Genomic DNA, 23766 nt, shown 5'->3' with positions numbered 1-23766 from the left:
AACTATTTTTTATATTGTTGTAAATACTAATAAATATATGTGGAGCATGTTTATAAAAAATAAAAAAAATAAAAAAACCAAGACAGTTTAACAAATAAATTATAATATTTTCATTGTTGTTGTTTTTTTTGATGCCACAAACAATAGAGGTTGTGTTGTATTTATTATACTTGGATTCATTTATTTAATATAAATAATTAATTTTTATCATTGATGTATGTGAATCATTATAAAATATACCAAATCTAGTTGAATAAATATGATAACTTTTGAAAAATTTAAAAAAAACTTGAAAATTTTCTTAACAAATTTGTATCGCGCGCGCATAAAGTCTTCCATTTTTGTGGCGAGAAGGCGACCTTTTGATTGGTCGATTCACAGCGGCCAAACCAGGCTGCGCACTGCCATACCTGTAGTATTTCTACCATGGCAATATCTCCTATCATAAATTGAAATTAATGTCTAAAATAGCTAAAGAATTCATTTAGACTGGGAAATAATATATTTGGTGATACATTCTTTCCTCAGCAATATTTGGCAATAGCTTTTTTATTAATTAATTATGGCAAATGTTGCTAAGAAAAGGATGTGACCAGATAAATAAATTCGTAATCTGAATTAATTTCTCAGCCATTTGCCATAATCATCTCAATTTATGTCAATTAAAAAAAGAATAACCTTTGGCATATATAGTCAATACAAGCAGAATAAAAATCGGTCCATGTTAACCTGCGTTAGTGGTTAAGGTGTTACCCGCGCATATCTAGAGACCTCTTGCGGATGGCATTTAGAAACATAATATTTCTATGAGTGCGAACGAGATAAAAAAAAGGAGAAAATCTCGTTTCTCACTTCCACTTAAGTATTTAGACGAAGACAAAAATTTATTTTTATTTGTTGTAAAATAAAAAGGTCTCAAAGCCCTAATAATTTTTATATCAAAAGTTTCCTTATTGTTTCTTCTATCTATACTTAGTTTTTGACAAAGCTAGCCGTATTTTTCATGAAATGGCTAACCAGGTTTCTAAAAACTCAACCGGACTCTCCATAAGAACCTATGTATAACCTCCAAAAAAGTAGCCTACTTAATTAATTAATTACTAAGTAATTAGCTACAAGAAAATTATCATAAAATTTGAGCGTGTGTATTACTATTTCATTAAGCTACTTAAAAAATTCCAAGGCTCTAGCCGTATTTTTGATTTGTGCTGGATATTCCTTAAGTCGGTTATAGTACCATGTTAGTGATAGGTAGAATTAGGTAGAATTTTAGAGTATAGAGGATCGTGTCTTGGCCGTTGTCAGAAGAAACAAAAAAAAATTTCAATTCAAATTATTAAGTATATTTTTTATTTTACGTCTTATTTTGCATTTTTAATATTGTTTTAGCACGATTGTCTCTAAACGACAAATGACAATAATGAGGACAATTAACTTCAAAATTTAGAAAGACAATCATGTTTATGTAATATCTGAATGATCATAAATGACAGTAGTCAATTTCTTTCCTGAAAATATAATTTTTTTTAAAATTGTTTAAAAAAGAATATTTTTTTTCTTGTGACGCGCTTCTAAGTGCGCCCCCCTTTACACTGCGCCCTGGGCAGTTGCCCCTCTTGCCCACCCCTTGTTACGGCACTGATATTAATTACCGGGTTTTTCCATTTTATTCACTTTATACTCAATTAGAGAAGCTACAGTTAAAATATCAGACCCCTACACGACGTATAAAAACCACCCACCACCCCTTTTCCGCGAATTTTCATGTTTTTAAAAAAAAAAAATTTTTTTTGTTAACTTAAAGTTGATTCCCAGTCGCATCACCAAACCAATATTTATGCCACGAAGGGCCCGTATATCAATAACGCTATTTTTTATTCCCGTGTCCTAAAATTTTTTGTGGCGCCACTGATGGATTTTTGTGTTCATGTCTGTGTGCTGCGCTTCTCGCTAAATTTTTGAATTTTAAAGTTATTTATTTTTTCAATGCAATAGACGAAATACTAAAAATTTATATCAAAAAAATTGTCTTTTCTAGCACTACAAATTGATAGAAATTTAACGTTTTCTGTTGCGTTTTGAAAAAGTTATTAATAAAAATATGAGGTATACCTTGCGTGTTGTCAACGCAAGTTGTCAACTTTAACAGTAAATATCACAAAAAAACCACACAAAGAAAAATTGATAAAAATTGACAACTATTTCATTTAAACATGAGATAAAAAAAAAAAAATCTGTTGCGGTTTCAGATTTCCAGAATCAACCTTAAAATATTAATCACCGTATTTATTAGATATAAAAATATTAATTGAAAAAACTGTATTAAAAAAAAAATGTCTAAATATTTGATTTTAGAAACCAGTCTCATATCAATTCCAAACTATCAATAAAATTATGCCAAACGACCGGAAAAATGACGAAGCGATTCATTGAAACGTAATACAGAAAAAAAAAAACTTAAAAAACGGTGAACAAAAGTAGTGGGTGGTCTACCTAGGTCACGTAGGGGTTCAAAATTTTGGCTGTGTTTTCTTTTATGGTTTCTTTAGTAAATAAATTCAATCGAATCCAGTAATTATTAATTTAAGTTCAAAAAAAAAAAATATAAAAAAAAAAAACAAAAAATCACGAAAAAGGGGTGCTGGGTGGTCTTTCTACGTCGCGTAGAGGTTTGAAATTTTGGCTGTGTTTTCTCTTATCATTTATATAGTCAAGGAAGTTCATAGAATCCAGTAATCAATATTTCAAGTTGACTAAAAAAATTATTGAAAAAAAAAAAACAAGAAAATTTGCGGAAAAGGGGTGGTGGGTGGTTTTTGCACGTCGCGTAGGGGTCTGAAATTTCAGCTGTAGCTTCTCTTGTTAGTTAGTTATAAGGTAATTAAAGTTGGAAAACTCCGATAATTAATAATTAAAGTTGACTAAAAAAATTATTCAAAAAAAGAAAAACAAAAATTCGCGGAAAAGGGGTAATGGGTGGTCTTTGTACGTCGAGTAGGGGTCTGATATTTTAACTGTAGCTTCTATTATTAGATATGAGGTAAATAAAATTGAAAAACCCGGGTAATTAATATTTTAAGATGACTAAAAAAATTTTTTTTTTAAAAAAAACAAGAAAATTCGCGGAAAAGGGGTTATGGGTGGTCTTTCTACGTCGCGTAGAGGTCTGAAATTTCAACTGTAGTTTTGTCTAATACTTATCTGATTATTTCAATGATTTTTATAACTTTTCTACTAATTCATTACCGAAGGGCCCTGGAACCCCAAACGCCCCTGACCCGGCTGCTAGCTTGGCCGCCAGCTTCAGCCCATTAGTTCTCACGAGAAATTAATTTGTTTATAAATATCTTAATAAACAAATCAATTTTCCTTGAAAACTATTGAACTACAAATTCCAATTACTTCATTACAAATTGCAAGAGGCATCCCTGCATTAAATAGATAGTTTAATTTAATTTTTGGACTATAATCAAAAAAGTTATGTAATTGTTTAATGAGGTATTATATATTAAAAATTAATTGACTTCCTTATTTCTTCACTATAAATTGCAACAGGTCTCCCTGCATTAAAAAAATATTTCAATTTTTTATTTTGAACAATAAATAAAAAAGTTAATTAATTCTTAATATAAAATACTTGAATAAACAATTGCATACTTTTTTTGTTTATTGTCTGAAATTAAAATTGAAATATTCATTTATTGCAGGGGGACTCAATGCAATTCGGTCCAGAAATTAAAATTTGTAGTTCCATAATTTTCTCAAAAAAAAAAAAATTACTCCAAAATATTAAAAATTTAAAAATCAATTAACTTTTATATTTATTGTCCAAATTAAAAATTAAAATATTTTTTTAATGCAGGGAAACAAATCGACGTAATAGTAAACAGGCGATATGTTAGCTAACGTATCTTTCTTTTAAGTGTAATTTAAAAAATTAAGTAAAGTAGTGAAGTGAACTAATATTATAAATTACTGAAATGTTCTAAAATATGCAATACTCACTCCATGCTTGATCAACTTCTTCAATTTTGTCCATTACATCTGTTGCAGGAATTATGAGTATCCTAATAACGAACGACTCTTTTTTTTTCCAAATTTTTTTATTTAATTTTGTTTTCGATTATTTAATTCACTCTGTTCACTTCTTATTCGGTTGTGTCACAATTGTTGTTCCTTTATGATGTAAATATTTTGTTTCACTTGGTTCAGACTTTTTTCTACCATTCAACAAAAATTGATAAAGAAAAGTTTTTTTATATTATTCCAGATTTTTTGTGTTCAAAACGTGGACAAAATTAGCCGGTTTTTTTAATTTTTAATAAAAATCAAAAAATTAATGTCAATGAATTTTTTAAGAGTATTTATTGAATTGAGATTTGAGAGTTCAGAAACTTATCTGTATAATCTTGTTCTTATAAAGAAATGTGGTAAAAATATAAAAATTTTGAGATTGTTGAGTTTAAATAGATGAAAAAAGAAGCAAGCGACTAGTAGAGTGATTTGCAGTGAATTAATAAAGTTCAGAGTGTGCAATGAGTTAAAGATGTTACGAAACGCATGTTTGTATTCACTTAGTTAATTGAAATCCTTCTTCTATTAAAAAGTACACATCACATTCACAAACGAATCAACTATCAAGGGATGAAATCTGTTATAAAATGAGAAATAAAATAAAATTGTAAATAGATTTTTTTTAATGAACGTCAAAAATATAATTATTACAATAACAATATATTTGAGTCAAATGTATTCGTAGCTTCTAATTGATATAGATCGCCAAAAACAATATCAAAAGTAACGATACGGCGTTTTCGATCGAATATTTTTTTTTTTTTCTTAATCAACTTGTTTGTTATATAAATATTCATTTATTTAATGATTTTTAAATAGAGACAGAAGTTTTTACGTTGTCAAGATATGAATTGCGCTTTCGTATATTTCATTTCAGATGGTAAGTATAATTAATGTAAAGTAAATATAAAGTGCAAATACACAATCGAATATTGTTAGTGAGACGCAATAGCGATAGCTCACTACATTGCACATAACTTATTAACGAATCGTAAGAGTGCGTCACCATAATTTGATGGACGCGTTCTTATCGTATTTGCGTGTTTTTCCTGGGAGAATTTTAGTCTCACTGTCAGTTGTAGAATTGGTGTTTAGTGTTTACAGCTGCTTAGGATGCGATCAATAAAGCTGCGCAATAGATTTATGAACGTTTCCATATGATATGTATGAATCTGTACAGATAATTTAGATAAGTACAACTCAGATAACCACAAATTTCCGATTTGCATTTCTGGTAAATAATGTTTTCTAGAAAATGTGTCACACGTGTTAATTAATGTTTTGTGCAAACGTTTGTATGTTTATACACTGAAAAAAAAAGTTCTATCAGATAGAAGTTTTCTTCTTGCAAAAAAATGTATTTGGATTGAAAAAAAATTGATTTGGATTGAGACAAAGACTTCTTAATCCAAATCAAAGCAACATTAATCCCGTAGCCACATTCTTTACTTAGCGACCACTTTTCCTGAGACATTTTTATTTTTTAAAAATTTTATTTCATTTATTTCATTTATTAAATCAATAAATATATATGTAAAACAAGCAGTAGCTAAGGAAATAATGTAGCTTAAGTATCAAAGTGGCTAAAAAAATTGTATTTTAAGCAACATACTTTAGCTATTTTTTAAAATTCTGATTTTTTTACTGTGAATAGTAAAGGGCAAAATTAGTTCAATTTCCAAGTTTCATTATGGGATAACAATGGGTTTAGTTTTCGAATTATCGATATTTTTTCAAAACAATAGGGGTGAAGCTAGCGAACGAAGCTAGCACACACAGGACAGTTGTGAACGGCAGTGACTGTACTTCCCTTTCCACTAACGCCGGGAGTGGGAATAACAAAAGATCCGTTGTGTATGCGAGCGAGGACAGAGGAAGAAAAAATATTTTTTTTTTCAAGTTTTTAATTGTTAATAAAATAATCAATGCACCACAACCAAATACTTTTTTTTATGATCTTTATATTGTTAATTAACAATCCTATAATTTTCAACGATTTCTACTGACAAATATTTCAGTTATTAATTGTTGAAATAAATTTTTTTTCGAGTCTATGCTTAATTTTTAAAAATATTCATATTGTCATTTATTTATTGTCTTAAAAACTTGTCAATAGAAATTGTTAAAAATTATACAATTGTTAGTTAACAATATAAAGAGAATAAAAAAAAATACTTGGTAGTGGTGCATTAATTATTTTATTGCTAAATAAACATTTAAAAAACATAAAAAATATCCCTGTCAATCTATACGTTGTATATTTGATTGTTTAATTGTTTATTTGTTAATAAAATAATAAATGCACCACTACCAAATATTTTTTTTTATTATCTTTATATTGTTAACTGACAATTGTTTAATTTTTAACAATTTCTATTTACAAGTTTTTAAGATAATAAATAAATGACAATATGAATGTTTTTAAAAATTAAACATAGACTCGAAAAAAAATTTATTTCAACAATTAATAACTGAAATAATTGTCAGTAAAAATTGTTGAAAATTAAAGGATTGTTCATTAACAATATAAAGATAATAAAAAAAAGTATTTGGTTGTGGTGCATTGATTATTTTATTAACAATTAAACACTTGAAAAAAAAAAATATTTTTTCTTCCTCTGTCCTCGCTCGCCTACACAACGGATCTTTTGTTATTCCCACTCCCAGCGCTAGTGGAAAGGGAAGTACAGTCACTGCCGTTTACGACTGTCCTGTGTGTGCTAGCTTTGTTCGCTAGCTTCACCCCTATACTGAATTTCTACTCGGGGTAGTTTACTCTTTTGATAGAGGTGCTTTTTGGGTCGTTGATGATAAAAATAAGAAAAAAAATCAGGGTTACATCTATTACATACATCATATTAGCTAATGAAAGGATGTCGCCTGCATGTTTATTTCTTTGGCAAAATTAATTTCGTATAAATTAACATGTGGCAACTTCCTTTCCTTACCTACCATTTTTCCTATGACCATTTATTTATTTAAATTAATAAAAAGCTGTGGGAAAAATATTAGCTAACGAAAGGATGTTGCCTGCATGTTTATTCCTTTGGCAAAATTAATTCCGTATAAATTAACATGTGGCAACTTCCTTTCCTTAGCTAATATTTTTTCCATAGCTTTTTGTCTATTAAAATTATTAAAAAGCTATGGGAAAAATATTAGCTAAGGAAAAATGTTGCCTCCGTGTTAATTTATTTAGCTAAATTAATTTTCTATTAATTAACATGTGGCAACATTCTTTCCTTAGCTACTATTTTTCCCATAGCTTTATGTCTATTAAAATAATAAAAAAGCTGTGGAAAAAATAGCTATATGGATGATGTTGCTTATGTGTTAATTAATTTTTTTATAGATTAACATGTGGCAACATCCTTTTCTTAGCTTCTATTCTTCCTATAGCTCTTTGTCTTCTAAAATAATTCAATAGCTTTGGAAAAAATGTTGGCTACGTGTTAATTATTTGGCTAAATTAATTATCCAGATTCAACAGTCATTATGAATTTATACCAACAATAATCTATTTTAATTTTGTCTAGATGCTGTGGAAAATTCTATGGAATTATTAATGAAGCTGAACAATATTCAAGTGAAAGAATCAACAATAATAATTTAAATTATAAGCTTGGAATAAAAAAATTAAGATAAGTGCATTATCTATTTATTTAATAATCAAATTTAAAAAAAAAACAGTTATCATGAATATATACTAACAACAATATATTTTACTTTTGTCTAGAATCTAGATGCTGTGGAAAATTTTATGGATTAATTAATGAAGCTAAACAATACTCATGCGAAGAAGTCAGCAATAATAATTGAACTTATAGGCTCGGATTCAAAAAATTAAGATGAGTACATTATCGTTTTATTAAATATTAAAAAAAAAGAGTCATTATGAATTTATACTAACAATAATATATTTTACTTTTATCTAGATGCTGTGGAAAATTTTATGGATTAATTTATGAAGGTAAACAATATTCAAGTGAAAGAAAATCCAAGTCAATTTGTAAAATAACATTTAAAAAAAATATTGTCATCACCGCAATGTTTTTATTACTTCAGTTAAAAATTTTTTTTTGTTAATATTATTATTCCATTACCATTATGAATACTAATATCAATTGCATGTTATCAATTCGTTGAATAAATCAATTTTAAATATGGAAAGAAAGACTTATTTTCTCTGTGCACATTAATTCCTCGGCTACCTTAGCATAATTTTGCAACAGTATTTTAATTTATTAAACAAATTAATTGTATGGTTTTATTATATTTAAATTTACCATTCATTTGAGGAAAACTGCAATTTAACAGGTAAGGAAGAAACGAGACAGATAACGTAGGAATTAAAGAGGTTTTTATTGTGTGAGTACAAAATGGCGTTCCGGTAATAGACTTTTTCTGGGGAATCAACTCATCTAGGGTGACAAACTACAGCCCATAAAAATACATGTAGTGCTATGAAGCACTGAAGAACGCAAAAAAAATATTTGTTTATAAATCTGAGAGGGTGAGGGAAAGAACCCTGTGAGCATGGTACAGTAACGACAGGTATCGCAGTAGTAGTCTATCAATTTTTCGTCACGGTTTGCGCAGCCTTTTGAGCCAATAAAAAAGATGCCTTTTCTGAATCAAACCAATCAAAAGCTTGCCTTTCACAGTAGCCCTCACAGTAGCCAAGCCAGACTGCGCACTGCTGCATATAGCAATACCTGTAGTTCTTGTACCATGCCTGTGAGTGGACATGGAATGCCCTATATATATAAATGTGAAAATAAAAGCTTTGACTGCTATGTTTTCAGAAAGTACTCAACTGATCATAATGATTTATTAGTGTTCGGTAGGACACTTATGTTTTCGTTTTTCATGTGACTTCTTGTTATTTCGCGATGAAAATTAAAGTTCTGGATCGAATTGGCTTTTGAGATGCTCATTATGTTCCACTTTTTTTCCCAAAAGCAATGAACATATTTTTTTGAAGTGAAACTTCTTTTTGAAGTGTAGCTAAAAAAAAAATTTGTCACGAAAATCGGGGACGGAAGTAGCATAGGCAACGGAACACGAAACATTGCATGAAACACAGTATACATATAGAATAGGCAACGCAACATGAAACGTTGCAAGAAACTCAGTATACATATAGAATGGGCAACGATACATTTTCTCACAGGGCCCAAATTTAAATATCGACCGACCGATTCCGGCAATGTTTGAATCGACGACGCTTAATTAGTAGATTTCACGATATTTTTTTCAAATTTTTCGGTCCTTAATTTTTTTCTTTTTATTCAACGATATGTAGTCTCACGTCTTCTTATTTTGAGATATTTTTTAAACTGACGAACAGAATTAGTTGATGTTGAATGAAATTAACTTTTTTTTTTTTTCTAAATCAATCATTATAATTATTTTTCATTTGTGGGCCTTACTAGATTAAATATTCCCATTTTCTCGAAATAAAAATGAAAAAAAAATTCAATTGAACAAAACTTAAAAAAAAAGAAGAAAAAACCCTACGGAACACTTACCGTGCAAAGAGCACTTGACTATTTGTTTTTTGACCTAAACATCCCTGACTTGCTGCTAGCTTCAGCGTCATTACGATAATTGTTAAGGCATGTAGCCACTAGCATAGTTTTTCGAGTATGCCATAGTACTTGTGTCACTATATCTCATAAAAATTTACTAGAAAATGGCCGCTGAGGACTATGTTGAAAAAATGCTGCACGCAGCATTTTCAGCATAGAACCGCTAACTTCACACTAGTTTTTTTGGATACAGCCAACATTAAAAAAAAAATTTTAGTAACGGATTCGTTCTATTGAAAATTGAAAATTTTCAAAACTCCGGCGAAAGCCCGTGTGGTTCCTCTTGATTATTCCAAATTCATTTTAGTTTTTTTTTTTTTATTAATAATTTTAAATTATATGATTAAATATTTTTTGTTTTTTTCGCGCTGTTTTTCACCTGTCAAATTATGTACATAAATCAAAATACAGATGAAAAAAATTTGAGGTTATACCACTTGTAATTAATAATTTTATTAGATTCGTTCAAAAAAGAAATCAATATAAATATAAAAAAAATAAATCGTTCAATTTACTTTTTTTTAAACTGAACAAATCTTTTTTAGAACCATTTTGTTTATTACTTTTATTTATGAAAATTTGTCCATGCATGGTAGTTTTTTTTTTTCTTTTTAATAACATGGTAATATAAATAACTATTTTATCGATCAAGCAAATTGTAACCACAGCAAAGAAATTTTTACGCATGCGCTTTAAACTCTTTTTTGAAGAAAAAATGTTCAAAATAAAAAATCGGTAATTGTTTATATTTCGGATAACTTTTGAACAAATTAACATAAAAAAGTTTTATTAAGCTCAAAAAATTTGATATTAAATTCCTGAGAGCCACCCTGTCTTGATAAAAATCGCTAAAATCACTCCTTCGTTACTATTTTTCGACTGTAACATAAAGGCTGATAGTGATTGTTATAAACAATTGCTGATATCTAATTAACGAATGATCAGAGCAAATTTTATCAAGAGAGGCTGGCTCTCGGTATCGAAAAGACAATTAATTTGAGCTATAAACAAAGCTTGTAAGTTAAAATTTTAAAGAGTTATGCAAAACATAAAAAAACAGCAATTTTGTTTTTTTGTTTATTAACAATCTTCCAACGACATTAAAAACAATTTTAAACTCGATTATTATAAATTCCGTCATTCTTAATATCCTGGCAAAAAATCGCATCCATGATTTGTTCTTAGTTTTCTTATTATTTGACTTTGAAAATTACACGGTGATCGTTTTTTGTTAATAATAAATTAACTAACGATTAAAATTACTTTTAGTAAGTCCCTGGTTTTAGTATTTTCATAGACAAATAATTTGGTCCTAATACGATCCTTCTACCTTTATTACTTTACAAGATATGATCATTTTAAAAAAAACGTGTATGAATTTAATACTATATAGGCTTCGCCTACGTAATACAACAACAATGGTTAGCGTTATTAATAAATTTGTTTGTTTATATTTATACATGTATAGTACATATGTATAATGATTGACTGTCAAAATATCAAATTGTCAACAAATAGAAAGGTTATATTTTTATTTATTTTTTATGTGTTTCTAAACAAGTTGGTACAGCCCGGGAAAAAATGAAAAGATCTTTTTAGATATAATAATATATCAAGAGATCTCAGGATATCTTGATATCAAAACATATCGAGCGAAAATTATTATTTTAAACCTAATATAAAACCTCTGTGACTACTCTATCTTGAGTTATAGCTTGTGCCCTTTTCATTTTTTAGGCAAGGTATAACTCGTGATAAAATGGTGTTATAGACTTCGTATTAGGCGTCAAACATGCGTACTCCAAAAATCTATCGCCTCTCCGAAACAATTTTGATCTATGAAATACATTTTTTATAAAAAATGAAAAAAACCGATTTTTTTTTCTTTTAATTTAGTTTTTTTTAACAGACAATGCCCTTTCCTATGATGGGCGATGGAGTTTTAAAAAATGGGTTGTTTATGCTTAATACAAAGTCTCTCTATTACAAAGTTAATGCTTGCCTAGTTTTTTAGTAATTTTTAAAAAACGCCCTAACTTTTTTGAAAATCGTCATAGATACTTTGTACAAGATTTAAAAAAAGTGCGTGGTAAAATTCTTCTATTTTATTTAAAACTTTTTTCAAAATAAATTATCGTTTTTATGAAATAATAAAAAATAAAATTTTTGTCATTTTTATTTCAAAGATCAAAAAAAATTGACTAATATTATATTGTTACTGTTCGAAATCATTAAAATGAATAAAATTTAACACGGCCTTAGCCGGTGTATTAAAAATTTTTTATTTTCAACGGTAACGCGAGCCACATGTAGTGATGCCTCGAGACGAGACGAGACGAAAGACAGCTCTCTCTCGCAGTGCCGTAACAAAGAATTTTTGCGCCCTGGGCAAAATTATATTTTGCGCCCTATTTTTATCGATATAATATATGAAAAAAAAATCATTTGTTAGGTGTACCCTGGTAGAAATAATCTCTCCTGATTTTCTCCGGATCTCTCCGGATTTCTCCGGATTTTCTTCGTAATTGAGACTTCCGGAGATATTTACGGATATCAAGAACTTCATCGTGAATCCACCATCATTCGCGATTTGAGTGAACGATCCCGGTTTCATGATAAATCCAGGAAGAATTTAATAAAAATAATAAAAATTTTTAAACACCATCGAAAATAACATTTTATTTACGGAGTAATCTCCAGACTATTTCTATAATATCTCCGGATTTTTTCCGGAATTTTGACTTAAAAAAACAAACACAAAAAAATGGAAAAATTAATAAGAAAAAGTAGAATTAAGAGTTTGCATACGAAAAATAAAAAAGAAATTTTTTCTGAAAAAATCCGGAGAAAACCCGAAAAAACTCCGGAATAATACCGGAAGTCTCAATTGCGTAGAAAATCCGGAGAAATCCGGAGATAATCTGGAGAAAATCCGGAGAGATTATTTCTACCAGGGGTGATATAGATGAAGAATGAATCATTACGAAATCAAAACAATTTTTGTCTTCTAGCATTGTCACTGGAAAATTTATCTATGGTGCCTCCTGTGAGGTGTTTCAATTGTTTTGTGTTTCATTTGTATTCATCTATCATGATGTCATCGAAGTCTATTGAAGATACAATCAATTTGGCACAATGATTCTATTTTATTATAGAAAAAATTGCAGAGAAATTAATCTAGATTATGAAATAATTTATTTGGTTACATCTAATCCTTAGCAAAAGTTGCCAATAGCTCTTTTTGATTAATTAATTATGGCAAATGTATCTAGGGAAAGAATGTAACCAAATATATTAATTCCTAGTCTAAATTGATTTTTAAGCAATATCTCCTATCATAAATTGAAATTATTGTCTAAAATAGCTAAAGAATTTATTTAGACTAGGAAATAATATATTTGGTTATACATTCTTTCCTCAGCAATATTTGGCAATAGCTTTTTTATTAATTAATTATGGCAAATGTTGCTAAGAAAAGGATGTGACCAAATAAAAAAATTCCTTTGGCCTATAGTCAATACAAGTAGAATAAAAATCGGTCCATTATTTAACCTGCGTTCGTGGTTAAGTCTGTTAAGGGATTTGGACGATTTTTTTCGGAATATGAGAAAGAAATGAAATTTATACAGTAGATTTTTGAAATACTAATACATTTTATGTGATTTTTTGGTAATTGTTTGGAAGCTCGTTTTTTTTTATTAATTTTTAAAGTTGACAACTTTCAACATTGGCTCTTGCCTCTTATGGAGAATGCGATTTTTGTCAAAAAAAAATCCATAAAAAATACCAATATCTCCAATCGACAATATGACATCATGAAAAAAAATAAAAGAGGTTTGGAGCTTAGTTTTTTTACAATTAATAATTGAAGTATAAAAAAATTTATTTTTATGAGGAATTATTGAAAAATTACTAGAGACCTCTTGCGGATGACTTCTAGAAACACAATATTTCTATGAGTGCGAAAAAGACAAAAAACAGAGAAAAAATGTTGTCTCACTCTTCGTTTTAAAAAAATCGTCCAAATCCCTTAAAATACGATGTTAGTGATAGGTAGAATTAGGTAGAATTTTAAAGTATAGAGGATCGTGTCTTGGCCGTTGTCAGAAGAATTAAAAAAAAAATTTCAATCGAAATTATTAAGTATTTTTTGTTTTACGTCGTATTTTGCATTTTTAATATTGTTTTTGGACGATTGTCTCTAAACGAACAATGGCAATAATAAGGACGATTACCTTCAAATTTAGAAAGACAATCATGTTTATGTAATACCCGAATGATCATAAATGACAGTAGTCAATTTATTTCCTGAAAATAAATTTTTTTTTTCAATTGTTTTAAAAAGAATATTTTTTTTCTTGTCACGCGCTTCTAAGTGCGCCCCTCTTTACACTGCGCCCTGGGCAGTTGCCCCTCTTGCCCACCCCTTGTTACGGCACTGCTCTCTCGTCTCGTCTCTCGTGACGAGAAAAAATTTGTCTCTCGTCTCGAATATTCTCGTCTCTCGTCAGCTATCTCTGGTCTCGTCTCGACTTTTCTTGGTCAATAATTTATTTTTAGTAGTTTTATTTACAATATAAATAATAGATTCATTACTTTGATTTTATTATAATTTTTTTTTAATTTTTTGATACGAATTATTTATGCTTAGATATTATTTGGTTATTCCGGTAATTTTTCTGCGAAAAACAAATATAATATGAAGAAAAGATATATGTTATCTATTGTACTATACATAAAACGAGAAGCAATATAAATAATATAATCAACATTGATGAAAAAAAATTGAAAATTTATTATAATAGATTAAAAAAAATTATGAAAGCGTCTAAAGTATAATTACTGAACCAAAAAAAAATTTATTGAAAACAAGTAATATAAAACGGGTCAAAAATGTATTATAAGTAGATTGAAAATATATAAAATATAAAAAAGATAAAAACATGAACTTAAATATTTATTTCTCGACTTTTCTCTTGCATATCGACATCGGTGTCTCGTCTCGTCTCGAGTTCTCTCGTCTGTCGCGGCATCACTATAAAATTTTAATTAAGTTGAGATCTAAAGATATATTTTCATATATGAGGAGATCTTTTTATATTATTCCAGATATTTGTAAATATATCAGAAGATATTCGGACATTACATCATGTATCAAGATATATATATATACATCTGTAAAGATATCCTGACATAAAACTTCTAGAAAATTTTAATTTAAATGAGATGTAAAGATATAAAACGATATATAATTATATCTAAAGATATATTCTTATATATAAGAAGATCTTTTTATTTTTTGCCGAAAATTAACAGCATGAACATTCTTATGTCTTCAAATCTCTAGATATATACTCATATTTGTGTATATCTCGAGAGATATTCGTATATATGGAATAATATGTTTGAATATATCTTTTACAATTTAGAGGAAGAACATTCATATGTCTTTATATCTTTAGGTATATACTTATATTTCTGTATAAATCGAGAGATACTTGGACATAACATCATATATCAAGATATATACAGACATCTATGAAGATATCCCGACATAAAACTGCTAGAAAATTTTATATAAGTTGAGATCTAAAGATATATTTTCGTATTCGAAAATTTTTATCAAATTTTCATATAATTTCTTTAATTTCTATAATTTTATAAAAACTTCTTAACAAGTTTGCCCAAATTTTATAAAAATTTTATAAAATATTTCCGTGGGGGTTCATTGCCATTGAACAAAAATTGTACCTCAAAACGAAATTTTAAATACTGTAACCGATTTTCTGACCTGCGCGGCGAGAACTATCGGCCAAGGTTAACAACGAGGATTTCTCACCATTCTCCTCAAAATCACCGGGGGGAGCCATGTTGGTTATCTCGGAAGCCAACAGCCGTAGGAGTAACGAGAAGAAAATACGAGAACCTAACTCAGTCTTAGAAATGGTAGAGGGGCGCGGTCCACCTGATCGGACTATGAAATACGTAACCAAACCTGAGGGAACTATCGTGAACCAAGTATAGTGTATTACATACGCCTATATTACATTGCGACTATACTATAGCAAAATACTGACGTCACAAGTATCATAAGTGTAGGAGCAAATATTCTACATGTGAGATATGTATTTTGTATAGGGAACCATACAGCGATCCATCCGTGATCAGGTCTTACACATACGTTGCCATTGCAATAATAATATATGTCAATATTATTATTATTATTATTATTTACAGCGATCCATTCGTGAACTCACACATACACATTTATGTGTAATGATGGTCTAACCATCACATACATATTATGTAGCGAGAATATAATAATTATTATTATTATAATGAGAGAACCATATAGCGTGATCATTAGTATTAGTCCATCATTGGAAATTCAGACAGAGTTTCACCAGGACTTAACGTCTGATACCTAGGGAGCCTTTACGAGAGATCCAAACGATGTCGAGAGAACCAGTAGTGAACCAAGAGAGCCAGTCAAGAGAAGAGAAGTGATCAGTTCGAGAGCCAGACAAGTTGTGTCGTCTAACGATAGCGTTCTGTGCTAAGCTACTGTGAGTCCTCTGAATCCCCACCTATCGTCCCGGACATGCGCAACACGCTTTCCTAGCCCGCAACACGAATAGGTATCCGATCCAGCCCGTAGCCTTCGGAGAGTTCGTCTTTTCGACGGATGGAGGGGAAAACTAGCACCGGTCGAGGTTCAACGTATCAAGTCTACTACGGGACCTCGAATATATACGAAACATGTGCCACACTGACACCACTCGTAGTAGACGGTAAGATAATGTCAAAAAACGTAAACAGAACCGAATTGAACAAATACCTGTTAAATGGTAGTTCTTGAGACCCAGAACACGGTTCACTTGATGCCAAGCAATTTTTTTTTGCCCCTGTCCACAGGTAAGCCAGGTAAAAATTGATAATTTAAACAATTCAAAATTGATTGGTGTTTGTTCAATACTTTTAATTTTATTATATTAAGTTAATTTTAAAATCTCAATCAAATTAATTCTATCCCGGCCAAGATATTAATTTTTGAAAATGAAAAAAAATGCCAATTATAAAGTACGTGAAAACTGATTGGCGAGCTATTGTATTTTTTTTTAATGTATTTTAAATACAAAAAAAAAATCTCAATCAAAAAAAAAATGGCTAAAGGGGTTAAAAAAATTATTAAAAATTAAATTATAAAAGGAAGTATCGGAATTCAGGCCCGTGGCACCCCGAAGTGCCCCCATGGCGGCTTATTATAACTATAAAGTTATGTAAAAAATTTGGCCATTGACTATATACAATACTAAGCTATAAATTTTACATAATTTTATTGTAATTTTTCTTTTAAAAAAATGACTAAATTCACGATACTCACAAGTAAATTCTAGCAGATTGAGAATTTACGCACTACCGGTTTTAGAATTTACTATATTTTATTATAAATTTTATTTAAAAGTTGGACATTTTCTGTGCTAAGTTCGGCAGTTTGTGCTAGATTCACGGAGAACGGTAATCAATTCCCGGCAACATTTTTTCTTTTCTGTTTACACGCTCCAAACTCGAAAACTAATTGATAAATAGAAAAAATTCATTCTTGATAAATTGTTTAGAAATTAATTTTTTATTTTATTCGAATTATCTTTGAGATGACAGCTTGAGGTTAAAGTCAAGATTTTAGGCCACATTTATAAGAAAACGGTTCTCATCCAATTACTGTATATCGAAAACACTAGGCCTGCTGCTTTACCGACAAGCTAGTGACAAGTGGTTTTAAATATACAACTTTAACAATTATGTTCATGTTTGGATTCAAAAACAACAAGTTTGATGAATCAAAAGGTTCTTGATCGTATTGAATATTGTGTTAGATAATTATTACCATTTTTAATATTTGTATATTGTTTTGTTGACTCAGGTATATGACTATTATTATTATTATCATGTAGGAAATAATGTAGCTAACCATTTGATTTTTTTGGCTACATTGATTTTTTGACTTTATCTTAGCTACTGCTTTTTTTTGGTAATTTTATTGATTTATTTGACGAATGAAATAAATACAATAACTCTTAATAAATGGAGAAAACCAAGGAAAAACAGTAGATAAGGGAAAGATGAAGCAAGGGAATTAATCTAGCTTACTTTTTAATTTTTTTAGCTACATTAATTCTTTACATCTTTTCTTTAGCTACGGTTTTTTCTTGGTATTTTTATTTCTGAACATGAATTGTACTAATTTTATTTGTCAAATAAATTAATAAAAAACCATGGAAAGGCAGGAGCTAAGAAAAGATGAAGGTAGGGAATTATTGTAGTTCACCATTTAATTTTTTCGGCTACATTAATTCCTTAGCTACACCTTCTCTCAGATAATGTTTTTCCTTGGTCTTTTATTTCTTTGTTTGACGAATGAAATGAATACATCTTATTGTAACAAATAAAATTATCGAGAAAAAACAGTAGCTAAGAGAAAGATGGAGCTAAGGAATTAATGTAGCCAAAAAAATTAAATAGTAAGCTACATCAATCCCTCGGCTCCATCTTTCCCTTAGCTACTGCTTTTTCTTGAACATTTTTATTTTTTAAAAATAAAATAACATGTATTTTATTCATTAAATGAATAAAATACCCAAAGAAAAATAGTAGCTCAGGAAAATATGTGGCTAAGGAATTAATGTTGCCAAAGAAATTATGTTTTAAGCAACATCAATTCCTTTGTCACATCCTTTTCTTAGCTACTGCTTTTCTTAGGACATTTTCATTTTTTAAAAATAAAATAACATGTATTGGTGCTGATGGTGTTGTTCAATGATTATCAAATTAATCAATAAAATTTGACCATTATTTTTGCTCCATTTTACTCAATGTATGTGTGTAAATATTTATTACTTTCTCATTCATGTTTTTCGACGAATTATAACCTATCTTAATTTTTTATCAACTGATGGCAATACTTGACATTGATTCAATTGTTGCATCTGATTAATGTTTTAATAAACATCAATGACACTTTTATTGAAAATATTTCATAAATAAATAAAATATATTTGACATTATTGCATCTGTTCATGACTATTAAATTGCATATTAAATTAACTTAGCCACTATCTTGAATATATCGATTTATTGAATGTATCGAACGTGTATGCGTGTGTGAGCTAATAAATATGAATGTGTCGACAGCGTCAGCCAATAGAATCACGAATAAAGCGAAGACACATGAAGTTAGCTATTAGTACCTTGTTCTTTTTTATATAGGATTCTTACCAAAAAAATTATATCATAAAAAAATGTAAAATTTAATTTTTTTTTGTGTAAATTTTCAAAAAAAAAAAAAAATCTAAACCTTACTTATTTTTTTAAAAATTTATTAATTTAAATACATCTGTTCTTTAGCTACTGCTTTTCCTTGGACAATATTTTTTTTTAGCTACATTTTTTCTTAGTTACTGCTTTTCCTTGGACATTATTTTTTCTTACATAAATATATTACATGTAATTTACTTTAAAAAATGAAGTTGTCCAAAAAAAATGCAGCAGCCGGAAAAAAGATGTAGCTAAAAAATAAATGTTGCTTACCGCATAATTTTTCTGGCTACATCTTTTCTTTAGCTTCATCTTTTCCTTAGTTACTGCTTTTCCTTGGGCATCATTTTTTCTTACATAAATATATTACATGTAATTTACTTTGAAAAAAAAGTTTGTCCAAAAAAATCAGTAGCTTGAGAAAAGATGTAGCTAAGAAATTCATGTAGCCAATTGAATTATAGGACAAGCAACTCTGTTCTTTTAAGTACTCCTTTTCCTTGTCATTTCAATTCATTACCAAATGAAATCGATGTTATAAATAAGTTAAAAAATTAACGAACATAAGATGCGCAGTATGAATTGGCGCATGTTTGTGGCTACATCTTTAGCCTTGTTTTAGTCTCGTCACAACGTCGAATCGAGGCTAAAAACCGGTTACGCCGAGACTGAATAGAAAATACCTTAAAATTCATTTATTATGTTGTTTTATAAATAATAATTATTCATTTTTCTATAATTTATAATAAAACTTTATAAAACATCCAAATAATAACATTTTTAAGTATTTTTTCAACTTTTTTTTTTTAGCCTCGTTTTAGTCTTGTTTCGATGTCGAATCGAGGCTAAAAACCGGTTACGCCGAGACTGAATAGAAAATGCCTTAAAATTCATTAATTATGTTATTTTATAAATAATAATTATTCATTTTTCTATAATTTACAATAAAACTCTATAAAACAATTAAATAATAACATTTTTGAGTTTTTTTTCAACTTTTTTTTTTTCAGCCTTGTTTTAGTCTCGAATTTTGACGTCGAATAGCGTAAAATTCCGACATCGAATAGAGCTCGCTTTCGGCGTCGATCCGAGCGTAAAGCCTCGATCCCCGAGTCTAATTTTGTACCTGGGATGTAATTGTATTTATGAAATAAATAAAAATATCCAAGGGAAAGCAGTAGCAAAAGAAAAGATGGAGCTAAAGAATTACTGTTGCCAAAAAAATTCTGTTTCAAGCGACATTAGTTCCTTAAAACATAATTGTTTGGCAACATTAATTTCGGAGCTACATCTTTTCCTTGGGCATTTTTATTTATTAAATAAATAATATACATGTAATTTTACTTTTAAAAGATGAAAATGTCCAAGGAAAAGCAGTAGCTAAGGAAAAAATGTAGCTAAGAAATTAATGTTGCCAAAGAATTATGTTTCAAGGAAATAATGTTGCTTAAAAATTAAATTTTTTTGCAACATTAATTCCTTAGCTACATCTTGTTCTTGGCTACTGTTTTTCCTCAGACATTTTCATTTCCTAAAAATAAAATTACATGTACTTTATTTATCAAATAAATAAAAATGTCTAAGGAAAAGATGTAGCTAAAGAATTAATGTTGCTTGAAGAATGATTGCTTTGGCAACTGTAATTCCTTAGCTCATTCTTTTCCTTAGCTACTGCTTGTTTTTGGGATTTTTATTTATTTAATAAATAAATTACATGTATTTATCGAATAAAAAAAAAATTGTGGCATGAAGATTCCACTAAAAAATCATAGGAGGCGCTGGGAACGCAGTGTAAGATACCTTAATGTATAAAACCACTGATGTAAGATACAGTATCTTACATGGTATCTTACACATACCAACACTTCTTGAGACTAAGTTAAAAAAACTAACTAAGGAAAAGATTTAGCTGACTAAAGAATTTAGCTAAGAAAAAATCTAGCTAAGGAAAAAATGTAGCTAAGTAAAAAAACTATCGGCTAAGTAAAAATACATATTTTTGCTTAACAATCAATAATTAGCAGTTTTTTGAAAAAACAAATAAAAATTTAGACTTTTTTTTCAAAAAAAAGAAAAATCGTATACATTTTTAGAAAAATATCGATAATTCCCAAACTATTCGAGATATCGAAATTTTTATTTGGCCTTTTTTTTTTTGCTCGACGAGTCTTATTGATTGTCACTATTATATTTGAAAAAAAAAAATCAAAACATCGAAATTTATTAATTATTATAACTCGAAAAATATTCGAAATATCTAAATTAAGTTGAAGCAATTTTTTTCTCCTCGACGACCTTTTTCGATTGCTATTATTCAGTTTTAGAATCAATCGTTATTATAATAACTTAACGATACATTATTCATAAACAGCCGTTTCTTCGATATTTAACTCTATTTTTAACCACTTTGCGCACTCGTAAGAATTTTTCCGTATTTTTCCCTTAATCCTGAGAAAATTTCCTATGAGAAACCGACAAAAAAACATGTTGGATATCGGAACACCCCCTCAGAAATAAAAACAAAAAAAAAAAACCAAATTTCAGCGTAACTTGTACGTTAACGCTTAACTAATTAATGATAATAGTGAGAAAAAAAAAAAACTTGTACAAATGACATCGGCATATACCGTATATGGTAAAATATACCTCATGAGCACTCATTTCTACCGTTCTGGTAACCTGTCGACAGTGAGCCAGGTAAAGACGGACAAGTAGAGCTAGATTATTTTTTTTTAAATGTATTAGGAATATAAGAAAAAAATCCCTACCGTTTTAGAAATTGTTAAAGGGGTTAAAAAAATTATTAAAAATTAAATTGAAACGTAGAGTAATGCGGTATTTGTGAGGATAACAGAGTGGTGCTTTACTCTACAATTCATCTCAATTTTTAATAATTTTTTTAACCCCTTCAACAATTATTAAAATGGTAGGGATTTTTTTCTTAGATTTAAAATACACTCAAAAAAAATAATCTAGCTCGCCTACTATTTTTTGCGTTGTTCATAATTCGTCTTTTTTACCTGGCTCACCTGTCGACAGGTGACCATTAGAACGGTAGGGAGTAGGTGCAACGTGTTATGGGTGTATAGGACTACCATATAACAGGTATTAAGCCGATGCGGTTCTGTGCAAGTTTTTTGGCCTCAGCCCACGGACTATAAATAATTTATAAACTAAAAACTGTCTCAATTAACTACGAGATGAGTACAAACAATTTAGTATGATAATAATATTAAAACATATTCATGCGTTCAATTTCATTACAGTAAATTTTTTGAAATTTTCATTGTAGTTTACACTTCGTATATATTTTTTCAAACTGTCAAATAACCTGTAAACAAAATTATAGTACTGTAATAATTATTAAAAAAATAAATAAGAACTCTTATTTAATTTTTTAGTATTATTTGTCTCATTGATTTTAACAGCAATAAAAAACTCTACCATTATCGGTAGACAATTATACGAGGTGATTATGATATAGTTTCGTAAGCTTCGATACGATAAACGTTATACCGAAATAGATAATGAGATAATGTCTACTACTAGGCATTTAAAAAGGATGTAACAAATGTAACAAGGAAAACAATTTATATAATACCTATGATATTATGATTATTATTATTATTATTATTGTGTTGAAAGATGGAAACAGTGGTGGAGAACACCAGTACATGCTGCTTCCGCTACAATGAAGACTATATAGGTAAATAACAAATAACAAGTCTAACCTACCTCCTTTTTAAACGTCACTACGAAATCAAAAGAAATTTACAGCACGGTTGTTATACTTATTTTCTATTAAGGTGATTTTATTGTTAAATACACTTTATTATTAAAGATTCATTTTACAAATATCTGCAAGAATTTTTCTACGATAAAATTTGTTGGCTTTTCTGAAAAACACAAATTGTTTATTTATTGTTTTCACGGTAATGATGGAACGACTAAAAGCAAATGTGAACCAACACGACTGAAACCACGGCCAGGTATATACACTGTCATCGAGGCCAACAGGTATAGTTTTTGTGCCAACAGTTGGACTTCAGCGACGTCTTTCAGAGTTTACGCTGGTTTATACTTTACCCAAAATATATCAGTTATCTACGAACAATAAATATACACACAAAAAGTGCATTTTAATTTTGTTTTAAAAACGTATTGTTATATATAATTCCGATAAAAGAAAGTCGAAAAAAAAAAATTCCTGTCAAAAACGTAAGCCCCAATTTTATGTATCGTCTTCTTTGAGCGTGAAAACGGCACTGAAATTTTACCGTAGCTATCACAACCTAGCCACTAAACTGAATTTAACCAAATTATACGGGTAGTCTGAACCAATCACAATACTCAGAAATAAAATGTGAAGAATCTATTTGATTGTTCTAGATTTCAGAATTTATTTAGATTCTTCAAAAAAAAAAAAAACTTATTAAAAGTTCAGTTTAATAATTTTCTAGAATAGATAATCAATTTTATATCTTATTAGATATTATTATATAAGACTATTTTTACAAAAGATTCTAATTTACTGGAAGCACTCTTTGATGGAGTTCAAACACAATTTAGTGGTACAATTTTTTCCCAATTCAAGAGTTGGTTTAAGGGATAATTAGTAATAGTTCTCGGGTGCATTCGTTTATTCACGAATTCTGTTCCGCTCTGCAATACCTACAAAAAAGTCTCAGTAATAATTAAGCTGCTTCTTGAGTGTCAACACTGGCTATCATTTTATTTTTTTCTATACAAAGTATATATTAATATAGCCAACCTTTGCGTATATTTT

General features: G+C 28.9%; 1 protein-coding gene across 6 annotated transcripts in view; it reads right to left on the bottom strand.

Annotated features, from left to right (window-relative positions):
• The window catches only part of LOC122849413 (echinoderm microtubule-associated protein-like 2), a 60587-nt gene extending 37327 nt beyond the window's left edge, over nt 1–23260 (bottom strand). The window contains exons 1-2 of one of the 6 annotated variants that reach the window (XM_044148121.1): nt 22716–23260; nt 4006–4220 (exon numbers count right to left, since the gene is read on the bottom strand). In XM_044148121.1, the coding sequence (XP_044004056.1) occupies nt 4006–4039 (34 nt within the window). In that variant the 5' untranslated portion in view covers nt 4040–4220; nt 22716–23260. Of the gene's footprint in view, nt 1–4005; nt 5333–22711 lie in introns of those variants that run through there. The other 5 variants (XM_044148128.1, XM_044148143.1, XM_044148135.1 and 2 more) reach the window with 5 other exon arrangements.
• Between the last annotated feature and the right edge of the window lie 506 nt (nt 23261–23766).

Source organism: Aphidius gifuensis, linkage group LG1 (assembly GCF_014905175.1).
Source record: "Aphidius gifuensis isolate YNYX2018 linkage group LG1, ASM1490517v1, whole genome shotgun sequence".
NCBI classification, from domain to species: Eukaryota; Metazoa; Arthropoda; class Insecta; order Hymenoptera; family Braconidae; genus Aphidius; species Aphidius gifuensis.
This window is presented reverse-complemented; position numbering and strand designations above follow the sequence as displayed.